General features: G+C 35.5%; 1 protein-coding gene across 5 annotated transcripts in view; it reads right to left on the reverse strand.

Annotated features, from left to right (window-relative positions):
* EXOC6 (exocyst complex component 6) overlaps positions 1-23824 on the reverse strand; it is an 86594-nt gene that overhangs the window by 44174 nt on the left and 18596 nt on the right. For all 5 annotated transcript variants that reach the window (XM_069019703.1, XM_069019702.1, XM_069019704.1 and 2 more), the window contains exons 2-16: positions 21827-21998; positions 20507-20554; positions 20303-20393; positions 19348-19393; positions 11959-12163; positions 10717-10872; positions 10011-10079; positions 7953-8036; positions 7812-7858; positions 7314-7434; positions 5358-5429; positions 4663-4760; positions 3484-3589; positions 1508-1617; positions 360-471 (exon numbers count right to left, since the gene is read on the reverse strand). In XM_069019703.1, the coding sequence (XP_068875804.1) occupies positions 360-471; positions 1508-1617; positions 3484-3589; positions 4663-4760; positions 5358-5429; positions 7314-7434; positions 7812-7858; positions 7953-8036; positions 10011-10079; positions 10717-10872; positions 11959-12163; positions 19348-19393; positions 20303-20393; positions 20507-20554; positions 21827-21998 (1537 nt within the window). The remainder of the gene's footprint in view (positions 1-359; positions 472-1507; positions 1618-3483; positions 3590-4662; positions 4761-5357; positions 5430-7313; positions 7435-7811; positions 7859-7952; positions 8037-10010; positions 10080-10716; positions 10873-11958; positions 12164-19347; positions 19394-20302; positions 20394-20506; positions 20555-21826; positions 21999-23824) is intronic.

A 23824-nucleotide genomic window follows, 5' to 3' on the forward strand; every position in this document is an offset into this window, starting at 1 on the left:
TTAGTGCTACTAACTGCTAGACAGAACACACAAATCATACTCTGCATATAAACAGAAACGTAAGAGTCTTTGGCTTATTTCTTGCAACTCTCTGTTTATCATACAAAACACAAGACTCTTTCATTGTCATGTCTCTCTCATGAGGCCTCTCTGGGCCCAACTAGACCCAACACTGTATTGCTCTTATCTATGTAACAGATATTGATGCTTTTTATACTTCTCTTAATTTTTCATTTTAAACAAACATTACTTGATTTTCTCATACTGTGGCGTCAATATCTGTGTATCTACATTTACAAAAACAGTTTCAGCATGGATTGTTTCCAAACCCATCGTTTTGAGTATGTTTTAAAACTTACCTCTGTTAAACCTATATGAGGTTTTTTAATTAGGTTCTGTAAACAACTACTTAGAGTTCTTGTAAGCAGCAAATTTGTAGATTTTCTGAGCATATCATCTATTTCTGTTGAACTGAAAAAAAAGGTTTTTTCCATAATTATGCTGTACATGACAACACTTTGATGGTGATATTTAATAATTTTAATTTCTTCCCTGCAAAGGGAACCTTTGACGCTAAGAATTCTCTATGTACATTTAAATTCCAGTTGCTCCAAGTTTTCTGTGATCTAGCAGATAGAACACCTTTTTCACTTACCAAATTATCCATTAACTGAATTTCAACACTGAAGCAAAATCTGTTATTTTTAAATTTCAGACATGTTTATTGACACAGCAGTTCGTAAAGGGTAATTTGTGGGTTTTAATGAGTTACTAAGGAGGTCAACATGTGCTCATTAGTACGTGTAAATTATAAACAGTATCAATTAAGAATGTGTGAAAGGGAGTAATTTACATCTTTAACAGTGCAGAAGTGGGTGACAAGGACCACAAATACCTTCCAGATTTCAGATCTCTGAATTTTATTTTATGGAATTAATACTAAGCTTTTGAAGGCCAGAAGAGGAAAGAAAATGGGTGAAGTTTGATGTTTTCCATCAGAAGAACGAACGTGGGATAGGAGAGGGAGTGAACATGCAGGCAGCTCATTTTCTTGCAGGAGAAATCATTGCTAAGGAAACTCAAAGCACTGAGTAGGAAAAGACTAGGAAGTAATCAGGGATGCTAAACAATTACTTCTGAAATGGTCAGTATCAATGTATCCTTTTCAATCTTTACATGCCTTGTTAAATAAGTTCTCTAGATTATTCAAACCAGTCAACACTGTTTAAAAAACCCCAGCAGTGTTTTAAACTGCTTACCACACCAAGCTAGACTCACCGATGCATGTATTGTATAGCATATATATATATATCCACATACATATAAATATATGCTACAGCATTGGGAATCATAGATCAAACATATATAAAGAATTACATATGTAAATTATGAAACAAGCATAGCAAGCAAGTACACAAGAAAGTTTATTTTCATTTTAGTATATATTTTTAGGTGACCTGAAGTTACAACCTACTTTACAGCCACATTCCTGATAGTTCAAGCTTACCTGCGGTGAAGTGACTCTGAAAACTTAAGGCTTGCATAAATAAATTCCTTCACCTGCATATAAATTTGAGGCACTGACTGAGACATTGGAAGCTTCTTTGGAAAGGATTGCTGTGAAAATAAGAGATAATACTGTCTTACACTTGAAACTGATTCCAACAGAGCTTGGTACTAAACACAACAATTAGAAAGCCACTTAACATTATCAATGTTTTAATCTATCTTAACCTTTCCTGGTTTTCATCAAATACAAAGCTGTACGTGTTGAGCTGACTTCCATGTCTGTTTAAATAGCTTATAAGCAAAATAGAATTTTATCATTTCTTTAAATTACAATAAAGTTTCGAGATTTTATGTAATTCACTATGCCCCTGCAGAATGCAATTTACAAACATACATTAAAAAACAGGTCTCAAACTGCTTTTAATCTGAATGAACAAGATAGAAGTAATTGGGATAAGAGGTTCAAAAACACAAACTTTTTTTTCCCAAAAAAGCAGTGCCAAAGAAAAAGTTTGAGAAGTTCAACTCCTCTGGGATTCCCAAAGTATCTAGAGAATGCTCAGACTATTTTTTTAATGGTTCACAAAACCAAAGCAGTTTGAATTATTTTCAGGAATTTGGATTAACATGTGGGAAATAGTAGTAAGTTTGTAATAATAAGATGCTTCTTACACTTTGATTTTAAAGCCGATACTGTATTTGGGAGAACAAAAGTGAATAAATTCAATTTAATCTACACAGACCAAATAGGTATTTCTGCATTGAACACATAATTTTTGACATTTACAAAAAAAATATTTTTCTCTTTATGACTAATGCATGAGAAAAATAATCAACAACTGGTATCATGCATGAATAATTCATTTTCTCTTTAAATAAAAAGCATCCATCAACAACAGCCAAATCTTTGTAGTAACCATACATATATGTATAGCAGATAAAACTATTTAGTACAAAATGAAAACTTTTGCCATTTATTAGCAAAATATGCCATGCTAAATAGTATCCAGGGTATGGTATACTTCCAACACTATAAGGGATTTCCATTCTGTTCAACTTATTTTAGTATTATAAAGGCTAAGTAAATTCATTTGATGGCAGAAAGCATCCAGAAAGCACTCTGGAATCTCATTCAAAAATCAGCATAAAAACCTTAATTTTTCATCTTCATTGCAACACTGTATTAATGACATGCAGCTGTTACATTTGCCTGGCAAATCCCTGCTGAACCATAGAATTAAAATAGCTTTTCACTTTGGCAGGTATCTGTAGCGGTGGATTGTGTATAGAACAGCTTCCTCCTACAGCAGTTACTCCCACTGTCATGAGGTTCTTAGACTTAGTGCCCCTCTACAGACTCCATCATGAGCCTCTTATTTCTTCATGGTATTTCTAAAACCATACTTGAATAGCAGAACAGGTTAATCACCTTTCTGTGAAAAGTCTGTAGTGAAAGAATGGCTGAGGTTACAAAAGGACATCCTACTGCTGTGCTAGTACAGCAGAATTATTCACAGTCCCTTCATGTTTATTTTGCCCCACATATGCAAACACAAATATTAAAATTTAAAAGTGAAATACAAAAGTCATTGTCTCTAACCAATCTCTATTTTACATGTATTTTTGCAATATAACAGCAATACTGAGTAATTAAACCCAGTGAGTTGCAACAAAATTTAACTAAAGACAGATTGCATTATAATTACATAAAGACTTTTTCAATTAAACTCTATTATTAATTTGTTTACAAAACAAAGGGTTTCATTATTCACTCCAACATCTGAACGAATGAGTCAAACTTTCATTTTCATATTTACTTATAACTAGATAATTACACACAAAGAAGGTGATTTAGCCTCTTAATCGACCTAGCTTTTCAAATTTTAATTGTTTTTTAATTATAAAAATCATTACTGTCCCTAGTGTCTTCAACTGGATTTCCACAAACTTTAATAACATAAAAGATTCCCTTACCTTATCAAGTTCTGCATCTTGAAAAGGAAATTTGCTTATAACAATTCTGTATTCCTCTTCATTTGCTACAGGGATAGGGCTGTAGTTGTCTGCTTCAAAAATATCCCTGGTGAATAAGTGAAGTGAAAAAAAATTTAGACATGTAACTTACAGTATTTTCTGGTGTTAACATATGTAAATAAATATAAATTTTGCTACCCCACTTAGGTGTGCACTTTCAAAAAGTTTTAAGAATTTTACACATCCCAAGTATTTTTAATTACTTTGGAAATACTTCATATATATTAACTTTTTACAGTGTGTTGAATCACAGAGCAAGAACCCAGAAGTGTTTCAATATGTGCATAATACAGCAAAGGAACCTCAGAGCAACTAATCCACTCCAGAGTAAACCACAACATACCTACTGATTATGGACACCTACACTCTTCCTACACTAAAGCTGATATTCAGAGTGTCTCACCTAGGCACCAGAGCTACATATGGTCAATGGAGATGATTCAGAGAACTTCAAGCTGGATAAGGCCACAGCATCCTCTGCACTTCTCTACTAGTCAAATGTCTATAACAGAAGCACAGAGAGCTGGACAACCTTAAGTGGTCAATTTAATATTTTCTGTAATGAAACATTTTATGGCAAACAATTTCTGCACATTGAGACATCACACCTCATCTGTAAACAGGCTTTGGAGTACAGTCTCAGGCTGACGTATTCCTGGGTTTAAATTGTATTCAATTAAATGATCCCAAGGAATTGGTGGAAACCAACCTTCATTAAAAAAAACATGCAGACATACTGGCAATGTCAGTAGTTTGTCACGAGATGTGCATATCAACTAACAGTAAACATTAAGACAACTTAAATTAGGAACCTAAAGCCCTATTGCAATAACCTAGAATTATTAGGTTCCTAAAGAAGAGAAACAGATGTCTCCTTCCTGCATGTTTCTCTGATAACATCCCTTTGGAGACCTTCCTTCTTTCCATTAACTATAGAGGCAGTACTTGATGTCTCCTCTTCTAATCTGTAGTTACATGTGATGAATATCTTAGTCCTAACCAACCTGAAATTATATACAACACTTAACAAATTCTTTCAGAATTACATCATAAAAACTTGAACTCAGACAAAAACAGTATATGCAATATAAAAGGCACAACTATTTTGATGTACTGTACCTGAACAATACAGACCACTTTTTAAGAAGTGTTTCATTGTATTGGTCTCTTATCTCAAATAAAAGATCAAACAGTCGGTTCACAGGAAAACCATAGCCCTAAAGGATAAAAATGAAGAGGGAATAGTTCAAGAACCAATACACTCAATTCCTATCACAACACTTCAGAAATCTGAGGTGAGATTTATTATTCAATCTTGTCACCTCTATAAGACAAATCACAGTACTTTCAGCCCACCACTACATGTTGATTTATTAAATTTTTACCAAAGTATTTATCCTATGCATTCAGAAATTTACCCCATTTGTCCTTGTTTGTTAAAAATTGCAAGAATACTTCCCAATGATGTTCACTTGGTCTTTCAGCTAAAGAGTTAAGGATAACTGGAATGCTATTCTTTTTTAAGATGAGAAGTAAAGCATTTTTTAAAAACAAGGACATACACAGATTACAAAGCTAACACTAATTTTGCACAAATATGAATAACTAATGCTTGCTGGATAGCCCAGAACACATATGTTCAGTTCATAATAATGAAAGTGAAGACCCAAGGCAAGAAATACATTTTTAAAATATTACTGTGTAATTTTGGGTTCGATTTGTATATATGATTCATGAAAACACAAACATTGCACTCATCTAAAGTTAAAATCTGACTACAAGAATTTCAGTTAAATTAATAATACAGAATGTACCTGCAAAGTATCAGCAAATACTACAATGAGATTCTTCAGTTCCAGAACAAGGTCAGGATCACTGCAATATGACTGAAAGTGAGAAATTCTGGTTTTGTTAAAAGGATTTAAAATATGGGACATATATTTTCAAAGAATACTATCACAGGTTAAACTCTCCAGCCCTAGTGAAAAACAACTTACACTCATTTGTCTTTACTCAGTCCAGCTACACAAAAGTATTTGTTAAATTTTTATATAACTATCAATGGTGTAGAAGTTCAGAAAAAGTAAACTAAAATATGAGGTTCAATAAATACCAGCATGGTGTACTGAGACTGAAAATCAGCAAATTACATTTATTTTAGTGGAACATAAGCACACTTGGCTAAATCCATATCAGAGAGGTTCCACAGGACATTCTTTTGACCACCAAGCCTGGGTCTAACTAATGCTGTACCACCTCAGACAGTTTTTCCCAGCTGTATGGGTAAAACTTAATATTTTCTAAACAAGTTCAAATTTAAATTGGATGATAAAAAGGTCAAGACATTAAGTTATTTATTAGATGACTGAAATTTGGTTTTCAGAGGTGTAGAGTCATACAACTCAGCTTCACTATTTGCAATACCAGATAAAGTAAAAAAAAAATTTATATTAAAATAATTTAGACCTTCACAAGAATATAGTATTGATTGAAGACCATATACACCTGTATCACCTTTCTTGAAGCTTTGGTTTTAGCGTATTTTATTAAAAGTAAGGGTTTGGTTTATTTATCTAAACATTAGTCTACAGTAGGATGACGTTAGAGAGATTCTGAAAGAACTGGGTTTGATGTGAGTTATGCAGATTGAGAAGAAATAGTGACCAAGTAGACAACAAGACTTTGAAGAGTTCTTTAGAGATTACATTACCTTCAACCCTTAACATATCATATTCTTATATAGGTGTATATATCTACACGGAGACAATTAACTAGCAAAGTATTTAGCCTTAAAGAATTCTGGATGGATATTTCTTAATTAATCACAATCCTCTCAAAAGAAGTAAAAACATACGAGAACATCTCATGTACCACTGATAATAAAGGTCCTATGCTAACTATGGTTGCAATCTCAACTTTTCCCCTATTTTTACTGAGTATATATGAAATAGAAAATATTCCTTGAATTAAAGATCAATTTTAGTAAAAATAAAAATTAACACTGCATAAAGGAAATGCTGCTAGCAAACATTAAAAAGGGAAAGATAAAATTCTTCTATTTTTTCTGATAGTAAAAGTTACACCAATAGTAAACTCTGGAGCAATTTATTATCAGCCAGTCTGAGTGAACAATGGGTATTCCACTGGTTTTTCATAGAGGAATAAGAAATAGCATGCAGCATCACTGCAGCTAAGGGAGGAATAAAACTTTAGGAGACACACTTGAACGCACCGAAATACCCGAGTGATACAGAATTTTTCTAATACCTTTACTTCAACATAAACATAACACTGCTATAGCATTGAAGAGAGAGCTTCAAGGGTTTTGCTGGTGGAGTTTATTTTGGAAACACAGCATTTGGAATGATAATTAGGAACTATTTCCTGGTGGTGCTTTCAGCGCTGAACTATTCAATCTGATCTAATGAAGAGGTCAGTTGAGACTAATGAGGAAGGATTGCAATAATAACAGCAGATTAACTCTGCATATTCTAAACTGCTGGACTAAGAGAAGGTTTGGAAGACCCTGTGAGTTGTAAATCAGTGGAGGATTATGCAAATAGCCCATGGCTGTGGATCACAGCCTGATACTGTTGGGCAAAACAAAAGCTTGGCAGGCTTCCTCCCAAATCTGAGCAATTTTTAATCACGAGAAAAAGAAAACATGAGAGAGGTGTAATTTTTCACTTTGTTGCTATCCCAGCTTTAAATACACAGAGCTCTGAAGTAAAAGGATTTAAACTGCAATACTGGTAAGACTTCTCACTTACTGAATGTGTTCTAAGAACAGCAATGATCTTGGAAAGGGCCATGTTCCAGAGTTCATCAGTGTATGTTCTAGTTACCAATCCTTGCGTTACATGTAAAATGTGGTCTTCTACTACAAAGAAACTAAAACAAAATAATACTTAAATTATTAAGTTGTTTCTAATATTAGAGCAAATACTACCCATCACACCCAAGTATAGCCAAAACCTTCCCCATGGGAGCAGTGACACTTCAGTAGGTTTGCTGTTGTGCTTCACCCAGAATGAAGTAAAAATGTGAGAAGTTTGTTTCATGCCATCTGGAGCCCAGGATGCTGGAGGGTCCTTGTAGGGCACCGTGCTGGTAGGACCTGGATGCTCTTTCCTGCTCAGATCCAGCAATAACCACCCACACAATTTGTGCAGAAACTGAATCTTGCAGAAGAAAGTTTTTGGACAATGGGAGATAGGTTAAGAATCAACACAGTAAAACTGAAATAAATTTTCATTAAGAAAACTTACCCTACAATTTGACTGAAGTATCTTCTGTAGCCTTCTACTGTTTCATGCTTTTAGTGAAAAAAAAAAACAAGTTTAGGAACAAAAATACCACTAAGCATTAGCTTCAACTCAAATCAATGCAAAACCAAAAGCATTGATTACCATGCTTGACTGTGGTTGCAAAACTAATCTTGCTTGTTTCCTCCTTTGTTTTCTGTAGTAATTTTCAAATATTTCTCCGTCACCCTAAAAAAAGACGTCAGTAGTCAAAAAAGGAATATTATCTCTGTATGAAAAAGGCACTTCTTAATTTAAGGGTAGAATTCTCTTAAACTAAGCACATGTTTTGCATTTATTCCACATGTAAACCTCCAACTGACACCCGCAAGTTTTGTATGCGTGAAATGCGCAGAAATTACCTTTTTCTGTAGAGAAGCTTGCAGCCTGTACTGTAAATAAAAATTTTGCTCACGTGCATACATTTTGTCAAGCAACATTATTCATTTTAAACAGTATGTCCATTTTTAAACTACAACTTTCAGAGTATATTAATATTCATAGACAAGGCATATTGCCTATTACTGTATAATTGAAACTCACTGTCTCCTAAAACATTTGTCTAAGTTAATCAAGAAAGTAACTGCATTATAAAGTTGTTACAAAAAAGCTTCTGTGAATATATGACACATCTGAACACTTTCTGCATTACCTTTGCCTCAGGAAAGACACACATGAGACTTTTTGAATATTTGCTTATTCTCTTCAGATTTATAATGAGTGTGGATTTGGATTTTTTTCCTATCATGATCCTCAAAAATACAATACCTTCTGTGCCTAAAGGTTATATTATGAGGAATTCAAGTGACATCCTACTCATCTCATTAAGATGACCATTCAGTAGAAACCATCTGTCCATTTGAAATCACTGCTGCATTGACTCATCTATCTGCTAAACCACGTCTAACTTGTATGCAAGAAGAATAAAGCAGCTTAGCATTTTTAAGGTTTGTTTTCACTTTATGAGCCCATTATTAGGCCAGTGCTATTTAGAATTCCATTACTTGGTCTTCCAAAAAATCTCCAAATCAAATTATTACAGACATTTTATACTACTAAGACAGCACTACTTACCTAATTCCTTTATAAGATATAAATTTAGTTCATAATGAATATTTAGTTCACAATGAATAATTAGTTCATAATGAATATTTAGTCATATTTAGAAATACTGCTAACCTAAGAAAGCCTAAAAGTAAAAGAGACTTTGCTTAAAAACAAAAAAAATCCCCTTGAAACCAAGTTGCAGAAGAACTTTACACAGTATGCTCCAATTCATACAAATACATACTGATCAGATATCAACCATTCACCTCCAGCCCAAATACTCAGTGCAGTTTTCAGATTGTTGACTTCTACCTCCAGCATCAAATCTCTACCCAGTCCTGACAGTGAAATAACATTTTAAACAATATTTTAATATGCAAACTATCATGTAACACTGCTGCAAGGATTCCATAAAAAGATGGTAACCCAGCCTGAATGCTTGAGCAGAGACTGTAGGATTAGCAATACTTGCATCTACATCATCAATGTGTCACTAATATTCTATAAGTAATCTGACTTCAAAAGTAACTGAGACGTAAGAAAAATCAGAAAACAACAAATAATTCGATACCGTGTTTCCCAAAAAAAGTGTTCATCCTTGTAAGCTTGTGCACTGAATCTCTTTCACAGAAGCTAAAATGGGCTACAGTGTCTCTGCCATTGAATCCAGCCTAATCTGCCTGGGCACACCCTGTCAGAATCTCCAGGTTTTGCTTCCTATTTTTCACTACTACTCTGACTTCCACAAGATTCAGTCTGAATATTCCTGTGTTTTGTAATATTCATCCAAATATTTGGGTAACATGGAATACCTGTTGGAACTGCAGAAGTGCTAATACCAGTATTAAAGCAAACATGCATATTTTACATATATACTTAAAAACACCTAGGTAGTTAATGCCTTGTGGAGTGTCCTTTATTATGCATACAAAAGAATAGGTGGGCTCATGCCCTGAGTATCCACAGTCTACCCATCTCAGCTGGTTCATCCAGAACTACTAGCACTAGAAGCAATACACTTGCCTGTTTGGGAACTATTAAGAATATGAACAATATGAAAATGAGCATGCAATTTCAAAAAGTTAAATCTCTTTTTGAGGTCACCTTAATACATACCAAAACTGAGTAGATGTGCAAACACCTGTAGACTGGAGAAAAGTCTACAAGATCTTGAGCAGTTAAAACCTGAAGAAGTAAAGGAAAAAGAAGAGTATATAAAACATAATAAGCATATAATCTGCAAAATGGGATCTATTACCAACAGAACTTGTCTACATAATGACTCAAAAATGGATGGCTTCTATCCAAAAACAATAAAACAATTGCTCCAATCTCTCCTTCCTTTGTATTACAGTAATATATTTTATTTGTGTTACAATACCACACTCCTTTCTCTGTGTTTTGAGCATCAGATTTAAAGGTCTAAATACTCACTGTTTTGTTCAATTTAGGAATACCGAGTATTTGACAGATGAAAGAGTTCTAACCCAAGTTGAGGTCCTCAACACCAGAATATTCCAGTGGGCCATGTAACAGTGGGCAGGTAATGGATGATGTAAGTTGCAACTGAATTCCAGAGTGACTGCAAGTCCTGTCTGACTGAATGTCCTCAAACATAATGCTAAAGCTAGCATTAATACAACTAAAATATTAGCGTTAATTTTTCACCCTAAAATGCTGATCTGGACTGGTAGCCCTTGGAGGTGTTCTGTGTGTTTTACTAATTAATATTAACCATCTAAAGACAGTGTACTGCGAGCTTTGTTCAATAAACCTACAAAGTTCACTTTAAATAAGTTGAACTGATTTAGTACAAAGTTACCTCTTCTTCATGTTCATCCTCATCTTCAAATGTTCGCTTCAATGTGATTTCACTCTTGGATTCCAAAATTCTGTTTCTACCTAAATGCATATTCCGACCATAGTTTACATTATTCTGCTTCTGAAGAGCAGTACTAAAGGTTTTCTGCTGCTGTGCCTGTTTTAAGAGTAGAACCAATTAAGAGGCATGTAATTCAAATTTCATCACTGATGAGTATATGCTATGACATGAAAAACAGGTGGTACAATTGAATATGCATCAGTATAACTGCAAGATGCGTGCACCCTCAGTCTACACCAGTGATTTTGCCTTTCATCAGTTTGGGATGATAAATGAATCCAATAGTGAATCCTGCATAATTTTTCCCTAATTACCAGAATACAATTTTAAAGGCAGAAAAAAATAAAAAAACCAATCCATAATTTTCCTGATCATAAATCACAAACAGAGAATCAGTATTTAAATGAAGTACAGGTATCTGAGTTCCCAGCTATTTTTTTACTGTCTTCAGTTAAGTCTAAGTGAGCAGTCAGCTGCAGAAGTCAAGGGCACTATATTGTCCTTACTATTGAGGGCAGCACACCACAACCTTGCAATTAAGTTTTATTTATAATAATTGATGCTGCATTTTACAAGAACCTTAGATGACAAAATGGCAACCCAACCTGAATTCTGTCAACAAGAAGTCAAAAGAAAATTTTATTTGCTCTCTGAATAAATTCTAAAAGCATTAACTGCTTTAAACCTTGCCTGGTACCTGTGCTCTGAAGTGGCAGATTATTTTGTGATGGAGCAGGCAAGGCCCCCAGCTCAGTGTCCTCCTGGCTCTTACCTCTGTCTTCTGTACGAGTAGCACTTTAGAGAGAACTAGGCAGTTATCTCAACACTTCTTTTGTCTAGTTCATCCTGGCCAGCTGGCCAGATAGGCTGCTCTTTGTTTTGGTGCAGTAGCTGCTGAGAAACAGACTATTCAGGAGCTGACTACTCCTAGTATTTCGTAATTTCTTAAAACCTGAGATACACAGCATCTCTCCTTCCTTTCTCAGGGAGGAAACTACTTCTTGTCTAGGACACTGATAAAAACTACACAACATGTTAGCATTTCACAGCTCTCCATCTTTACTCAGAGGTCTGTGGGATGACTGTAATCTTTGAATAAACCTTCTGGGATAATTTGAGACTAATGAAACTGAAATTTTCAATAAACAACAGGACCGAAGTCATCCTGTTAGGCTGGCTTACCTGCTTCATGGCAGTTTCCCCAATTCTGTCAGAATGCTTTCGAATACTCTCTAAGAAATCCTTCAGATCTGACATGGATATTTCTTTTATTTCTTCGCGCAGTTTTGGAAGATTTTCTATCATTATCTGGCAAAAGCGGTATTGGCTAACTCTAGGAAGATACAGATTTTCTAGCTGCTCCATTGTTTTCAAAGCAGAATAGTACCTAAAAAGATATCAAAATAAAATTATGTATCTTCTCATAAAAAGTTAATAAATAATTTATTTATCAAATATAGACATCAATATCACACATGCAACCAATACGCATCTAATTAGTTTGCTCTGTTTTTAGAAAAATTAACAATCAAAAGGTCATCCATATAAAGTTTGAAAAAAAACCCCTGTGAAGTGCCAGAGTAGCTCAGCCAAGTCAAAATTTTAAGTAGGCTCCTATAGTATTAACTGTTCTGATCAACAGTCCCAGGACCACACGGTGCACCCTGCAGAATGGAGACACTAAAGTCATAACCATTATCTTCCCTTCGAGATTGAACTCATTAGGGTTTTTTACGAGTTGGAGCTTTTTTCTGAAACACAAACTGCCAATCACCCAACACTGCAGTATATGCACCAAACAGTGAAAAAAATCTTGAAAAAGCATGCCTGCAGGTATCTGCCTTCTTCAGATATATGTGAACACAGACTCACATCTACACCCACCTTCTTTCCACCATCCTTAGTCAGAAAAGACAATGTATACACCTATCCTGACCCATGTTTTTTTCCAGCAGTATATCATATTTCGCTGTAAACCACAAACCTATTAACTCTTCTGATAAAATACAGTCTATCCCACCCAGAAAACAACTACATTGAATCAACAAAGTACTGTAATCAACAAACCTGTGATCTCAACCACATTTTAAAGAGAGGAATAGGAACCAGGTTAAACATGAGTAGGACAGCAGTCAATTGCAGATGTGACAATAATTTTCCTTTATGTAGTATTCTTACCAGCTACTCAGCCCTGGAGGCATTTCGGAAAATGAATTTAGTTTGCCTGATTAGAACAGAGTAAGGTAAACCAAAGCCTTCTAGCTTGGTCTTAAATGGGAAAAGCAGAAACACTCAGATCAGATGGAGTTAATTTGCTGCTAGTTCCAACCCTTTCTTTCCACAAATATGGAGTAATATCCTTAACCCATTTTCAGCTTTTCTTCCATAATCTTAGTTCCTTTTTCCTCCTGAAAGTCCCAAATAATCTGATTTGGAAAATTACCAAATTATTTTGAAGGAAAAAGCTGAATATGAGGAAAATCCCTTCAAATGAGAAAACCTGGAAAATTGTCCTTAATGGTTCTTTAGTTTCCAGACATTACTTTGTAAATATAGTGAGTAAACACTTTCAAAAAATGTAATTCAAGTTTCTGGCTTCCTTCAGTACACAAGCAATAACAAATTACTAACAACTACAGTCATGACTTCTTGTTCAATTCTGAAATTAAGACAGTGTTTTGAATCTTCTTAATCAAGACATTTCTAAGTTAACAACTCAGCAAAGCTGGAGGATGGGAAAAATCTTCTCTTTTATTCCAGAACAGAGCTGCTTTCAGAAGACTGCAAATAAAGAGGTTTCAAGTGTAAATTAGGAGCTTTTGTTTATTATACACTTGGTTTATATAAAATATACATAAGGTGACGGGAATGTTGCACATAAGAAAAGATCTGGGGGGTTTATGTGTGTGGGTTTTGTTTTTCTAAACAGAAAATGGCCAAGAGTGTCACATGGTGAGACTTCTGGGGAATAAAACCATAATAGCATCAAAATGGTATAAAAGGTTTTTATTTAAATTATACAGATCAGCTTATCAGAACACTGTTAGTTCATCTGGAAGGTTTTTGACTGCTGGCTCTAAGATCAGAATTAACATAATCCATTTTAAATCCATTCTAGAGTCTCTTACTAATTATACATATATGGAGCTCAGGACCTTGCCCTTTTAACATCTGTTCTGATAAAGCACTGAAGTCTTATTAATTTGAAGGTCATCTGCAGGTCAGGATTTAAACTAAAAGTTTTGCATATCATTAGTTAGAATGATGTATTTACGTATTCAGATTTTAAAACTTTCCATAGATTTAACTCAATGCTGAAGATTTTGACAATATTATTAGCTCCCATCATTTATCATCAATCACATAAGGTGAAGATTGCCCATGTGACTACAAATGAATTAAAGAAGTATCTTCAAAGTTATTTTTTCATATACATATAGTATTCTTCTGTCTATTCTTCTGAGCTAATCTTGTGAGGATATTCTCCTCAATGCAAAATTTGTAATTTTTTGAAACTAAAGACACAAGTTTGATACACCAACATGGGTCATATGATATAACTGTGCAGAAATGATCCATTTCAACACCAGAACAAGAAAATTGCATGATGGATTTTACCAACATACCCAAACTATAAAAATGGAACCTTCTAATACTATCAAGAACCAGGACAGAAGAAACCAAAATACAACACAAAAATAAACAAAAAAACCCCTCACAACAAACAGCCAACTCCCCCCCCCCATTTCAAAGATTAATATTAGTGTTTTGCATCATCTTATTCTTTGCAAAATGCCCCAGGCACAGAAGAGTCAGGTCTGTAGAGAATATGAAACATCAACACACAAAAAACCCAAAACTAAAAGAAAATGACCATTAATTTAGTGTACATGAAGTATGCATTTATGCTTTAAATGACAAAGAGAGCTTTTAAGATTTTTATCAGCAGAGTGTTGTTTGGAGTCAGTAAAGAGGAATACCATAACTTACTAAAAAAGTTCCACCAAGTTAAACTACAGCAGTAAAGAAATTACACAGATCAGAGCAAGATGAACACAAAGACTGAATTTTACTGAGAATATGTTATTTGCACACAAGCTTATTAAGTAAAAAAACATGTAGTTATAGCCCAAAATTTTCTGCCGTAAAAAAAGAGAGACAGAATCCTCATTTTATTTTAATTAAGGAAACAAACTTAGTTTACAAAGAAAAAATAGTAGTATTCCCCAACTTTAGTGCTTCCCTTAAAGGAAATACTGTATTTTCCTGCTTACTACATTTCCACTGAATAAATACGTAAAACTTTACTACCAAACACGTTAAAGGGAGTTCCTTGGAATTTTTCAATAATGCTCCAGAAAAGTCATATTCAGAGAGATCCTGAAGGTGACAGTTGAAATTCCAACTGAAATCCTTTTACCACAAGTCTTTGTTTTCAAATCTAGTTGTCTTACCAACTTTAAACCTAATTTTTAAACTTCCCCAGTATACCAATTTTTTCAGTTGCCCAAAGGACCATGAACTGAGACAGAGGCACTAATAACTCTATAACTTGTATAAAGTCAATCAAAAGCTCAGTATTTCCAAAATTGAGATTAAAGAGCTGCTGTGTGGAAAAAAACAAGATCTGTGGAATACCTTTTTTGTCAATAATGATGTGGTAGGAAATTTTTTTTAGAAGTGAAATCATTGAAATAATAAGACTTGAGAATGGTGATAAAGAAAGCAGCTGACAGTTCAGTATCAAATATGAATTTTGATGGGTTTTTTTGCCATATCCATGGTACCTCTGGGAAGCATTGATTTGCAGCTGGTAAAAGCCAGTGCTTCATTCTGACATGGTTCTAAAACAATGCAGAAAAACAAAATCAAATCACCATGGTTTTATCTGATCTATTTCCATACACACGTGGGTGAAACCAAATTATACAAATTATGAACTTTTCATATTTGCATCCCTTATGTCTTAAAGTTTATTTGGATGGTTGAAAGGTTTATGCAGAGAAAGGCTGCATGGCTGTCTCAGTGAGTTTTAGTAACCTAAATATCTAACCAACTCTGTCTTTCCCACAGTTTGGAAAAAAGCTTATACCAAGGTCAAAAAACAAATCCAAGTCTTTCAGGGCAAAAAGCTCACTCTGAAACACTATACTCATTCTTCAGTCCATCTCACAGAAGATTTGAGAAGATTCGGCAACAACCTTAGCAGACTGACCTATTTAATTATTTTCATTTTATGATGGGTTTGGGTTTTTTGTAATATTTATTGTGGAAAAAGACTTGCAAGAACACCAGTTCTAACTGTTTCCAGTTAGACCACAATCACTTGAAGCAGCTGGGACCTTTCTCCCAAGACACATACCAAAATCCAAACACTAAGGCCACGGTAACAGAGCTGTATGAAATGTGTGATGACCTTATCTCAGACTTAAAATTCAAGCTCAAATTGTCTAAGTGCATAGCCCCCACTAGGCGGTTGGGAGAGCAGCAAGAAAACCACACTTCTCCTTTGTGCTTCCCCAGTTAAGACTTTAAACCCTCCGTAACTCTTTCCAGCCAACTGTGTCTGTTTAGAGCAGATTCTGCAGTTACTTCCTCTCACTACTACAGTTCTTGTCAACTTGTGTTATCCATGGCTCAGGAGACAGATAAATAGGATACAGAGCCTTTCACCTCTAGGTCATCAGTTCAAATGTTACCCATGTTGGTAAGGACCAAAAGTTGCTATCAACAGATGGCTTTTTGGACTTCTCCATAAACCTCTATTTCATCTGCACAAAGCAGTATGTATTCTGGACCCAAAGTCCTGCATTATCTCAAAAGAGATCTACCAGGGAAAAAAGGAAATGAAATTCCAATCTTTCTCTGTAACAACTATCCCCCAAACATATAGAGTATCCATATTTTTGTTTTCCCTTCCTTTAAACATTAGAATTGAGAGTTTTATTCATGGTGCAAGACTGTAAGACAATGGAATAACAAAAATACATTCTGAAAGGCCACTAGCAGAGAAAGGCAAGATATCTTTTTATTAAAAAAGAGCAGTGAAAGCTTTGCTGCATTAACAAACCTCAATGAAGGTTTATGAGAAATTATCTTTGCCTAAATCAAACATTCCTCATTGCTTTGCTATGTCTGGGATTGTGACTGCTACTCTCTCTGACTCTTCCAGGAAAAAGCTTCACAGCAAAACTTAGGAAGATCAATTTTGAAATCCCTTGTATGTGCACACATCAGCTGTCAGGTCTTTGCACTGACACTATGGATGTCCTTGCTGTTGCTCAATCTTTTAGTAGTGATAAAGGCCAGGATACATGCACTCTGCTGAGCCACAAGGTAATTACCACTTGCATTACCTGCAAGTTCCATAGGATAGCCACCTGTAGGCTGTATTATAGGGAATTGTAAGTCACGGGCAAAATAGTAACTGTAGTGTAGCTAATGAAAGAGTTATCTGAGCTGAAGCAGTAGCCTGCAGCAGAGTCTAAGCCTTCTGCACTCCATGTGATTTCAAGGCATGGTACATCAAAGCTATGGCATCTCCCCTTTCCTTTAGATCTTTTTATGGTATGACAATAACATGTCCAAACTCCTCAATTCAGGAGTCCTTTGACTTTCAAGACTTCCTGTCTGGCAACAATTTCCACAGGAAAATTATCAGATATAAGTTTAAGATTTGAAGAGTGCTGATGGTTTCTCAGAAAGCACATCAACCACCAGTGGACTCTACAAAACCACCAGCAAATATGGAGTCAAAATGCTAAAAACCATCAGCAATTTTACCTCACCTAAATGCTCTTTACATGATGACATTAGGAACTACAACTTCCCCTGCAATTCAAAAACTAGAACACTGCTTGCCTTGCCTGACAGAGCAAAGGTATGGCAGAATGCACGCTTGAACCCAGTGTTTCCAGTATTTTCAGCACACTAAACATAGCATAGTCCACAGAAGACCTTGCAGAGGGAAGTGGTGTGATTCAGACAGCACACTCTTCAGTCTGATCTCTGACTGGAGTAGCAAGGGGACTATTTACATCTTTATGCAGAGCTGCTCCAAGAACGCTGCAATAACATGCTACTACCACTACTACATGCCAGCTGCTCTAAGCAGATGCCAAACCAGTGCCCTGTTCAAAGCTAGTATTGCATAGTAGCCAAGCTGATGAGATCTACCACACTGCTTCACATACAGCATGTTTTAATTGTAATAAGAAACACCCCAGTGCCATAGCTGTAAGGTCATTCTTAAAGCTTTTTTATTTCTGCAAAGACCTCCTAAAGAGCAAACATACCTAGATATCGTGTAGCACATATATCACTGTCAAAGATGCATCAGATTTGCTGCAATGTTCATAGAGCTGATGTGTACAGTTAATCTGAAGCATTTTGGACATGTCTGCACACAGGCTTCAGAGCTGATTGTTCATATACAGTGGCTGCTGTTGAGGTTTTTCAGCTGTCCAACAGTATGGTAGGAGGTGTTGGCTACTCAGAAACTGAAATCCAGACAAACAGTCCAAAAGTAAATCTGGATTACATAGCAGCCCGGCAGACAACTGACCATGCACAGCTAGTTCCAAATGGAAGCAGTCCTGTCCAGACAGACTTGTCAGCAGGAGCTCCCTGCAGTGGTGCCAAGTGCACAAAGAGGCACCGTCAGCAACCAGGAATCCCGAAAGGGCAGGCACAGAGCACCAGTGACTGAGCACACCAGGCAGGGATCACGGTGGCAGTGAGGATATGGAAATCATGAAGAAGAAAATAGCAGCAGTGGTATTGCTGGGGTGGGTGTGCGAGGTGCAGGCAGCAGCCCCAGTGGGGCAGGATGCAGCTAAAGCATGGGGCAGGGGCAGCCAAGCTGCCGTGGAGGGAGGTAGAACTGGGGATTACTGGGACTACAGCAGCAGTGAGTGGCTCCCTGAGAGGACGAAAAGTGGAGACACAATAGGAAGGAGCAGCTAGTCATGTACTAGTTATAAACTGTTATTCTAGAAATTCATTTTTAATTATATTTTTTATTCTTTTTAACAAGTCAACTTGTCACAGAGGGAAAAACCCCAAACCACAATACATTATCTGCACTTCATTCTCATATTTGCATTTACACAAAAGCATAGAGAAACCAGATAGGTCTAAAGAAAGGTATAAGGAGTAAAATGTCCTTTTTTCTTGCATTATGAGTTTGATTTAAATATATGACAATATATTAATCAGCTATTAATGTACTCTGAAAGATCTTTAGTCCCTAAGGATCTTACTTTTCTTGCTTCTTAAACTACATTAAGTAATAAAGAAGAGCAAATTTTATTTCATATTTTATAATCATAACTTCATTACATGTCATGCCCATTTAAGTAAACACTATTTTTCATGGCAATCACTAAAGTCCTAGAAGCTCTTTAATACAACATTTTCAAATATTCTTGAAATACAGGCCAGTAGGAAACAAAGACTACACATATGCCAAGCTACAGACTTAGAACACTTACTTGTCTATGTAAGTGTTTGCTATTCTATCAACTTACTTACAAATGTTACATTTTTTCTCATAGAAATAAGTTTACTCACCTTTTTACACTCATCTGTTCTTTTAGTTTGCTGTACATTTCCAGCGCTGCATAAAAACAAGCAGATTAATTTGTTAGTCTTATTATGGCTTTAGTTAATAAAAAAGGAAAATATGTACTGTAAAGGACAAAATTAGAAACAGAAAAGGATGTTCTATATTTACCTTATTTAATTACTACTATAGCATAAATGTGATAAACCTAGCAAAAAAAGATTCTAGAATGCAGCTAAAAAAGAAAAAAATAACTGAACTCTTAACAGCTTTTAAATTAAAAATAATTAACAAAACAGTCAACACTATACATATCAAGCATATTCATTCACTTACTACATGCCACAACCTTATCTGCATTACCAGTCCATGGCCTGTCTCCATAAAAAGGCAACAGTACCACCTACTGTACTTAGAACATGTCAACAAGAAGACTTCACAAAGAAAAATTCTCAAATCTACTTTACACCAATATGACAAACAGGATAAAACCCTTAGGGAGCTTATGTGCAATCCTACAATATTACCTTCCTGAAACAACATTTAGAGTCCTTAGGTTTTATGTTAAAACACCTGTAGTGGCACATAGCTAGAATCTGTACAATGTTGAAAGAGTATCATTAGTATTTTCCCCAGTATTCAAACACTAAAACCCACCTTCTCAAGCAAAAAAATGAATTGTTTAACATATTAAAAATATTAGTTCATTCAAAGTTGTATGTGGCCACATTGTTTGGATCATTTAAATGTCTCACTGTCTTCTGACAGTGTCGCAATTGCTCTGTGTCAAATATGATAAAAGACATGAAACCTACATTTTGACGTTTTTTAAAAACCTATTAATTTTTTTGTTAAACTGGATGTTACAGGACCACAACTTAGAAAAAATAAAAGTCTTTTCCTTTTGGCTATTGTGACTTACTTTATTTAGTTTGCCATCTTATTTAGCTATAGGTCACTCACCTGGAAGACACAACTGTAGTTTTTCCACAACTGTTGTAATATTCCGCTGTTGAACTCTGCATCGGATGATTTCCTCTGTTTGAGCTATCACCTTAAAGGTTTATTTTTTTAAAAAAGGAAAGAAAATCACACTTAAATTATGCAAATAAATTTATTTTGCTACAAAAATTCATAATGCCCATATAGGAAGCACCATTCTCTCACCTCTTTCCCAGCATCCTGAAGCCTTCGGTTGGTATCAGTAACTTGGACCTTAAAAATAATTTCACCTTTGTTAGACAAATATGCATATATTGCCCTGATGTGACTGCTCACCCTTGTAATCAGATCATGCTTCCTGAGAAACTTAGAACAAAGAAATGCAAATTCAAATTAACTCTACAGCTTGAACTTGAACTTTTGATCGCAAAGGGCTTTTGTTAACTTCAATTACTTATGACAGTTCTTTCTAACAGATTCTGTGGCAAACTTCTCAAATTTACTTGGGATTTTTGAACTTTCCTTGTTTCTGTAGGTCTGTCAAACAATTCAAATCATTGACCCAATTGACCACTGGTCCCTTTTTGATAACCTCAATGAGCTCTATGGGCCATTCATTGTCTGTAAGAAATGGTGATTGCATTTTATGGTAATTAAACATTCATACTTTGCTGAATGCAAACACTGGGTGGTTGATTAACATCAAACGTGGAAATCTCCAAACCACAGCAACATTTTAATGCTGCAGGTGCAGGCAAAGCTCAACCTCAGATTTTCCCACATAGTAAGTGACTCATTAGGTCATCATAATAAGGAAGCACATTCTAGTTTATTAAAAATCTCATTAATTTCTGAACAAAGATGCTCAATGACCTCATTGATGCTGTATTTGGTCTCTTGTTATCTGAATATCCTTTATATAATGGTCCTCTAATCATAACCTCTGATGAACTATGCTCATTCTGTCTGGTGTGCATATTTTGCTCTCAAAAGTGTAAGGAGAGCTAAAAGGGACGGATCTCATAATTCACTATTCTGCATTCTGATCTGTGAGTAAATCTTGGTTCTCATATCTCATGAAAACTACTAACATCACCTACTCTTCTGCTCATTACAAAGTAAAGAACAATTTTTTTTCATGTATAATTGTGGTATTTTTAGTTTTCTAATAAGGACTTTAAATTCTTCTAAGGTCTAACATATAAATGCACGATTAGGAAAAGCCCTATTTCAGAAATACTGTGTTTATCATTTGTTGTCCTTTACCTTCTGAGGAAGTCTTTAAAAAAGGCAAAGTAATTTGGTAGCATTTTCTGAAAACACACATTAAAAAAATCAGAATGAGATCTAATCAAATATTCAGCTTTGTAAATGTAAATTACTGTATCAGGTAACACAGCTTTAATCACAAATCCAGTTCACTTCTAAAAATTGCTGCAAACATCAGAATGCATGAGATAAATACTAAATCTTCAGTATAAGAGTCCAGTTCCTTCTTTTAGATTCAAAGATGATATATGAAACTCTGAAAAACTTGTTCCTTACCTTTAGTTTTTCTGCATCAGCCCTAACTTTAAGAAGTTCTGTAATAGCATCCACAAAGCCCTGATGGTGAAAATTGCACATTTTTTCTATCTCCCTGTCATGGTTACGTATGCAGGCATCAAGTTTTTCCATAAACTTCTGATGTGCATTTGGTTGGTCATCATATACAGACCTATTAAATACAAATAAGAAAATCAGAGTTTACTTTTATCCCCAGTTGAAAATAGTATGTATGCAACGATCTTTATTGAAACCTATCTCTCTTAAAAAGAAAATAAAAGTGAGCAAACTTGATGTTAGTGGTATCCTTTGGTGGATCCACTCCACCAAAATCAGCATTAAAAAAAAGATGGCACAAAACCGAGAACTGATGGCACAAAACCCAGCCCTTATGGCATTAATCCAGGTGCTTAACCAGTTACATCATGGTTGACCTGAGCCTCACTGGTCTGTTATTTATGCCCTAATGCTCAAATATGGGTACAAAAGAATCAGTTTCTCCAACCACCTCAAATAGCATGGATCGCTTTTCCATCAAATTCCACTCTTTGCTAAATATAAAGAAGTGCAAACATACAAATTTGCTTTCCTGGTATTCCTACCAGCAGAGTTATCCAACTAAATCAGGGTCGGATGACTCCAGCCGGAATGACCGGAGCATTGTGCGGCAGCAGCCGGACCCCTGGCAATCCCCAAGGCTCTGTCCCCACCTGCCCACGCCCACTGGCTCCCAGGGCAAAACTGTGGCATGCACACGCCTAAGGCTGCCTCCTCCATGGGATCTAACTGTCAGGAAGGGCTAGAATCAGGTCTTTTGGCTTATTTTACTAATTCTTTAATAGCTCACTTTGAAACCTCCAGGAGGAAACGTGACTTGGAAGAAATTACTGGTGCTGTTTGCTAAGCAGCATCAGAAACAGAAATCTGCGTGGAAAAATGCTCCAGCATAAAAATGAGTGAAAGAGGCAGAGGGCAATTTAAAGCTTTAGACTTCGTCAGAGGAAGCAGGAGGTTTTACATAGAACTGTACCAAAACCAAAGGTATGGAGTCTCCCAACAAAGACAAGGCACAGACAGTTCAAAAAGTTGATTAATAATTTCATACAGCAACAACAGCAAAGACAGGCAGTTTTAAAATAGCTTTTCACATAGAATGAGAGCAGCAATACGAGGATGATTTAGTCATACACATACAAACGTTTGCACTGCAAACTACGAGTGTTAGAAAATAGAAGTGATCAAAAATCTTTAAATTGCTTTTTTAGCTTCTAATTTCCTTTCATAATTACAAAGTTTTCTCCAGACATTTATAAGGAGAAGCCGGTTTGTAAAAAAAATAAAAATTTTAAAAAGTTAAGATGAGGAAAAGAAAAGGCTGAAGTTCCAAGGGTTTCAGTGTTGCTTGCAGAAGTACAGTCTTAAGTTCAAGAACCAGGTAACCATGAGTCAAAGCCTCTAAAACTCTTGAGTAGACAAAAAAGTACTTCCCTCCCAATCTTCTTGGAGAAGTGTGATTTCCTGTATTCTTCAAGATTCCCTTTTCTAACTAGACCCCTGGGCTTTGATGAGATCTGGGCTCATCATCAGCACAACAAACCTATGGCTGAGTGTCTGACAGGAACATGACCATTCAGTGAAGAAAAGGATGCAGAAGAGATTGAAAAGACTTGTAACAAGATTCCTTATGCTTTTTGAGTTTCTTTTAACCTCGTACAATATATTCAGAGAAGCAACTGAACTTAAGAGACATAAGAAAGGCAACATGCTCTCCTACATTCTGAAGGAAGAAAGCCAATTCCTTACGTTCTGCTTGTTATAGGTATCTTCTCAGGGCAAAAATCTATTGAACAAAATATTCCAAGAACAACCCCTTTTGTTGTTGGGGACAGAAAAATAAGGCTATGCTACTGAAAGCAGGTTTTTTCCTCCAAAGTGCACCAGGGGAAAAAAAAGGTTGTTGACCCATAAAGTGGTTCACCCCTCACCATTTCCACTGCC

The sequence above is a fragment of the Aphelocoma coerulescens genome, chromosome 6 (assembly GCF_041296385.1).
Source record: "Aphelocoma coerulescens isolate FSJ_1873_10779 chromosome 6, UR_Acoe_1.0, whole genome shotgun sequence".
Classification (NCBI taxonomy): Eukaryota; Metazoa; Chordata; class Aves; order Passeriformes; family Corvidae; genus Aphelocoma; species Aphelocoma coerulescens.